This window comes from Fomitiporia mediterranea (genome assembly GCF_000271605.1).
Source record: "Fomitiporia mediterranea MF3/22 unplaced genomic scaffold FOMMEscaffold_13, whole genome shotgun sequence".
Taxonomy (NCBI): Eukaryota; Fungi; Basidiomycota; class Agaricomycetes; order Hymenochaetales; family Hymenochaetaceae; genus Fomitiporia; species Fomitiporia mediterranea.
Genome location: NW_006760398.1, coordinates 85917 through 91344, shown reverse-complemented (window position 1 = coordinate 91344; position 5428 = coordinate 85917). Strand labels below are relative to the sequence as shown.

Genomic DNA, 5428 nt, shown 5'->3' with positions numbered 1-5428 from the left:
AAGGATGTCTGCTAATTGGTTCTGTGATTGAACATAGTATACATTAATATAATTGTTTTGAATGTAACATCATACAAAGTCTTTTTATAAATCAAGATGTTTAGTACAAGTGTTGTATATTATTTTGTCAGACTTTACAGTCTTTATTACATCTTGATTATTACAATAAATTGTAATAGGTTTGGGGGGAGAGGGAGGTCTTAGGCTTGGTAGTCTAGCAGGAGGCAAAGGCATTCTACAAGAGTGAGTGTGTAGGGCACTCCTACTATGCTTGTTAAAAGGTTATGAGCCTTGGTGCCTATTGAATACTTCTAGACACTTGCTTGATGTCTCAATAAGAGAGAGTACTTGGGGTACTCCCACTATGCTTGTTAAAAAAATGGATCGTCAACATACAATTGAGTTAAAAGCATGTACGGCTATAGTAAACCCCCTTCCATCTCAATCATAATACTGAATGATGAGAGTCCGTAGACCCTTAGAGACAAATACTATAGAACCACTGTACTTCTCCATATACACCTCACCAGGTGCAACCCACTCCCGGCCAAAGAGTATAGGACGAAGATTAAATGAATGTCTATCTTGCTGTGACACATTATTATGCTGGTTGGACCTGTTTCCACGGAAAAGAGTATCTAATGAGAATGCGTAATAACGCACATCGCCGTGTATTTTGTTGACACTTGAGATGATACCACGTCCTGAGTGAGAGAGCACATGCACATCTTCGACACAGTATGGATGAGGCAGTGGGATCGAAATCGGTGCGTAGGTCCGGACAAGACTGAGAGACGGCGGTAGAAACGAGGAGGGGGAAGGACGTGATGTGAGTCGGTAAGTGAAAAGCGACAATCGTGTGCATGTATTTGTAGAGTTCTGTGGACCAGTGTTGGTGCCAGATGGTATGCTAAAGAGCTTAAGCATGACAGAGATCGTAGTCGTGTCGTCTCCACGCCACGTCGGCGTGCATGATACCAAGTGGGCAGAAATAACACATTCCGAACCTGTCGGTATAGGTGCCTTCAGCGTAAAACTGTGTAGGTCTGATTGTATTGAAAGAGTGAAATCGAGTCTGCCACGCGGAGCGATTGGGATTCGCGGTGCTCGCGGCCCCGAAAATATTCGCTGTGCGTCAAGTGCAAAGAGTGTGAACTCATTAGAGTGAGACGCTTTGCCGATGAAAGTGAAGTAGTTGTCAACGACCGATATTGTGTCCCGGAGTATGTCAACTTCCCGCTATACAGATGAGTTATTCACAAGTCATAATAGCAAATTCCAGAAGGACACGTACCAATGCAAAGCACCTGTCCAGCTGCCTGTTTGCTATGACACAATAAGATCCACTCAAAATTATAGCATCTCCGCATATTCTAACCAGCGATGGTATTTCCCAACCGACATTCCTTGCCCTGAGTTGCGTCGAACGTCTTGAATTAGGATTAAACCATGCTAATTCTAGGAAACTGAAGGAGTCAATTATTGAGCCCTTGCGAATAAACCCTACACGACAGGGATTGCTCACCATGGTTCATTAAGGTAGATTGACTCGAGATGTCTCCCTACAATGACATACAGGACCTGTTCACTCTGTACATCAAACTGCACGTCAAATGCGAGTACTTGGATCTCCACGAATGTTCCGAGTTGAGGATAGGTCCACACAGCCTTGTTTTCCTCGGTGTCCCAACACTGAAGATAACCGGCGGACCATAACATGAAAACGTATCTTCCACCAGGGAGGATCTTTATGATTTCGCGATGCTGATCCGGACGTCGTCGTAGGTCACCCAGAAGCCCACTCGTGTTTCTCGGATCAATACTTCTTAGCCTTGTAACATGCGGTGCTAGACGAGAGTCTGACTTTGACAGTGAAGAGCTGGTCTGATTCCAGTTGGTGTATCCTCGAACGGCACGTGTTACGAGTTGCTTCAGCTCTGTAGACGATAGGGCATTGGTCGGCAGAGATGGCGGTAGATCTGGCGCATGGACGTCATCCAGCGACTGGATGAGATACAGCCACAAAGGTCGATTCGGAGCGGAAAGGAGGGAACGCATCGACCTGCATGTCTACTTAAGGAAAATTGAAGTTGTAGATTAATATTGTCAGCAAGCAATGAGTGATGTAAAGACCCACCGACTCAAGTGCAAGCACATCGCCAAGCGTGCATTCGAACAAAATCTTGATCAGAACGTCATCGTTGAGCTCTGTAAATCTCAAAGGCATCTTGGGGGTGTTATCACTGTCCTTGGCCTAAGTACTAGTGTGGTACGAAGGAGGGAAAACGTCGGGGCAATGATGTAACGGTGCGGTGTCATCAAGTCTCACGCCTCACTTTCAAAATTTATGATAACAAGATAATTAGAAGGAAAAGCGGAAAGGAACCCTATGATGACAAAAAGCAAGGAAGACGGTCCAGAGGATTACCTTCCAAGGGGACACAAGCAGGCATTACAGCAAAGTACCATGCGTTCCGATGAAGGAGCCGGGTTGGATGCAGATTGCAAAACCATATGCGAGATGACATATTGATCAAGATCCAAAACGGATCTTGATATCAATACTGTCAACCAAATTGCACTATTCCAGCCGCCACTAACTCCGTTGCGTTGTTCCTCTTAATCCAGACAGATCATTATTAGTTATTCATAGACATAGAATTATATATCGCAGAATATAAATGTGCACGGGAGACCTGCATTCGTAGGTTAGGTAACCATATATCTGCATCGTTAAATTCCAATGCACACAAATAGAAGAACTGCTATTGTTGCTGGCATTAAGAGCTAGTGGAACTGTAAAGGGGGTGGGGAGAATGAGACCAAAAGTACTTGTTGTGTCACATGACCGGCGACGGACTTGCTGCCCAATTGAGCCGAGCGAGATCTAACTTTGCTTGCGCATACCTTGCAAAAATCTCATCGTCTCTTGCCATACTCACGGCATTGAGCATTGTCTTTTGCGCCACGAAGGGAATTGCTCCATTAAGCCGTGATGCGCGGCTACCGAGGCCTCTGCAAAGCAAACAGTGGGAGATCGATAAAAGAGGGCATTAAGATGTGGTAGGTGAGTCTATTCAAAATCTGCTCCTACATTACCACTGCTCGCCATCTAATCTACTGATACGCCATGGCGGAGCCAATGAAAAGAAATCTCTCAACCCAAACAGATGTCTCAACAACTTCCCTTGATTCACGTACGAGTCATGGGTGGATGGATCCAAAGGCGTATTCAACGCCATTTGACCAAATCGCAGTGGGAGACATAATAATATCAAAGACACGTGGCTTGGTAGAACATAATAAGAGAATTAATTTCAAAGTCACTTATACAGGCGGAAATGCTGACGAAATCGAACATAAGCATGTTGTAGTAGAAAAGGACGAAGGAAGACAGACCCTCAAGACGGTCATGCTGACCAGCTTTGCTTGCTGTCAACGCCATGATGACGTGAGGAACAGACCTGCTTTGAAAAACTTACCCACAGAAGAAGTAATTAGGCGTCTTGACCCATTTCGTCCCCTGATTGAAGAGCATCACAAAGACAAAGGAGGCCCGACTTTTCACAACTATGATCTGAAGTTGGAATACGAGGATGGCTCTAAGACGTTGGAATACGCGCATTGGGCCAATATCACAATACTGTTTGTAATCCAACCGTACAACGGACCTGTGAACGCTCGCTACAAAATTTTTCCTGGTGAGGTGCGGGATATTCTCTTCTCAACTGGTCGGGATAAACACTTACCTGCAACAGTTTGCGCGTGTAAGCGATGTTAGGATCAAATCAACAAAACGGCTCAAGGCATTTGTAAAAGAAAAGATGAAGGAATACCGAGAATCCGAGCTGAGCGGCATCACTCCAGGTGCCATTACCGAAGAGAAATACCCGAGTCTTAAGCCTAGTGAGAGCCAGACCCCAGCTTCAGGGATAGTCACACCTGCACCCCAGTCTACGACCCCACGGACCTGGTCGGTCGTTGCTAGCAAGGGTCCTGATTCTACTTTAACTGAAGCTGATCAACTTTCACAGCGCATTAGCAAGTTGATGGATGCGAGCGGTGATGTCCTGGGAACTGAGGACCCTAGCCGTGTAGCGAATCAGAGGAAACAGCGCTATGCAAAGACATCTGCTCAAGGTAGAAGTAGTCCCCATAAGCGAGAATCCACAGATCCTCGAACGTCTTCTGGTCCTGGACACAGGGAAAGTGTAAGTTCAGGCATTCCAGGTGGAAATTCTTGGGCGAAAATTGCCAGCTTCGACGATAGCAAAAAGAGGAATACAGTCATTAGTGGCAGTATTTTAGAAGATCCGAAAGGCATGACCAAAGAACCCGAAACTATCCCTGGAGACACCTCAGCACCTTCTCCTAGAGGAACCTTCCCTCGAGGACATGGCCGCGCCAGTTATGCTAGTATGGCTAACAGGGGACGTGACGGACGTCACAGTAGTACTAGCTCTATGAAAGAAAGTAGTGCCTCTATTGGAGAAGGTGCTGGTAACCAAGGAGATCGTGGTCATGCGTCGAGAAGCGATACTCAGGACGAGGTAAAGAAAGAAGAAGACGAATGGCATACCGTTTCCCGCAAAAATTCTAATACTAGCAGTGGTCGCGCAAGAGGTCAAGAAGGTCGCCAAAGAAGGGGCACCAAACATGGAGGAAGGGCTGGTGGAGGTGGCGAAGGTAAGAGAGGCAATAGAGGCGGTCGTGGTAGTGACGGAAGAGGTACGGGCAGAGGAAAGGCTGGTCGAGGTTCAAGAAACTCAAGAGGATCATCCAGTCAATATTGATGACAGAAGGTACTATTTTAGGCAGCATAGTTAAAGAACTCCTTTTGGGAGAGCTGCAGATACCAATTCTCATTATTTGGATATAAATTACAAGTATCACTTTCTGTACTGATTTAATAGAAACGCAGAATAATTTTGTGGCTGTTTACATAGAGAACTATAAACGAATAGAATACACCTTTATTTAGGGACTAGCTTGGGCATCACCCATGGTTTTCCCCATCCGTACCACGGATGAAATCAAACCACGGATGGTTTTCCCACGGTTTGTGGTTCATCCGCGGATACTGTGCTACCGTTCAAATCCTGTAGTTACCATTTTTTCTTTTGTTAAATAAATTCCTTACACTACAAAATTACACAAAATTAAGTATATACTATCTAAGATAAACAATTACATGGGTATATAAGTAAAAAATATACATGAATATAATGTTTTTGCTTTTATTTTAATAAATAAAGGTGTAAAATAGAAGAATTATAAAAGATTTACATTTAATCTGTTCCATGCCTCCGTGCTTCAATAATTCCAATAGCATCCTTAATATTAGAGAAAAGGGGAGTTCCATCCCAAGATCCAACTGCCATCTGAGCTCTGAATGTGTCAGAAGAGGTGTTGTGTTGCATGAAATTAA

At 44.6% G+C, this 5428-nt stretch overlaps 2 protein-coding genes across 2 annotated transcripts; one reads left to right on the top strand and one right to left on the bottom strand.

Annotated features, from left to right (window-relative positions):
• Positions 1-441: 441 nt before the first annotated feature.
• Positions 442-2227, bottom strand: FOMMEDRAFT_160661 (uncharacterized protein; the record flags this gene model as incomplete). The annotated part of the gene is made up of 4 exons (XM_007270401.1): positions 442-1239; positions 1295-1466; positions 1526-2070; positions 2138-2227. The coding sequence occupies 4 exons, from the start codon at positions 2225-2227 to the stop codon at positions 442-444; spliced, it is 1605 nt and encodes a 534-aa protein (XP_007270463.1).
• A 903-nt stretch (positions 2228-3130) lies between these two features.
• Positions 3131-4793, top strand: FOMMEDRAFT_160660 (uncharacterized protein; the record flags this gene model as incomplete). The annotated part of the gene is made up of 2 exons (XM_007270400.1): positions 3131-3706; positions 3759-4793. 2 exons carry the CDS (start codon positions 3131-3133, stop codon positions 4791-4793), a joined length of 1611 nt encoding a protein of 536 aa, XP_007270462.1.
• Positions 4794-5428: the final 635 nt, after the last annotated feature.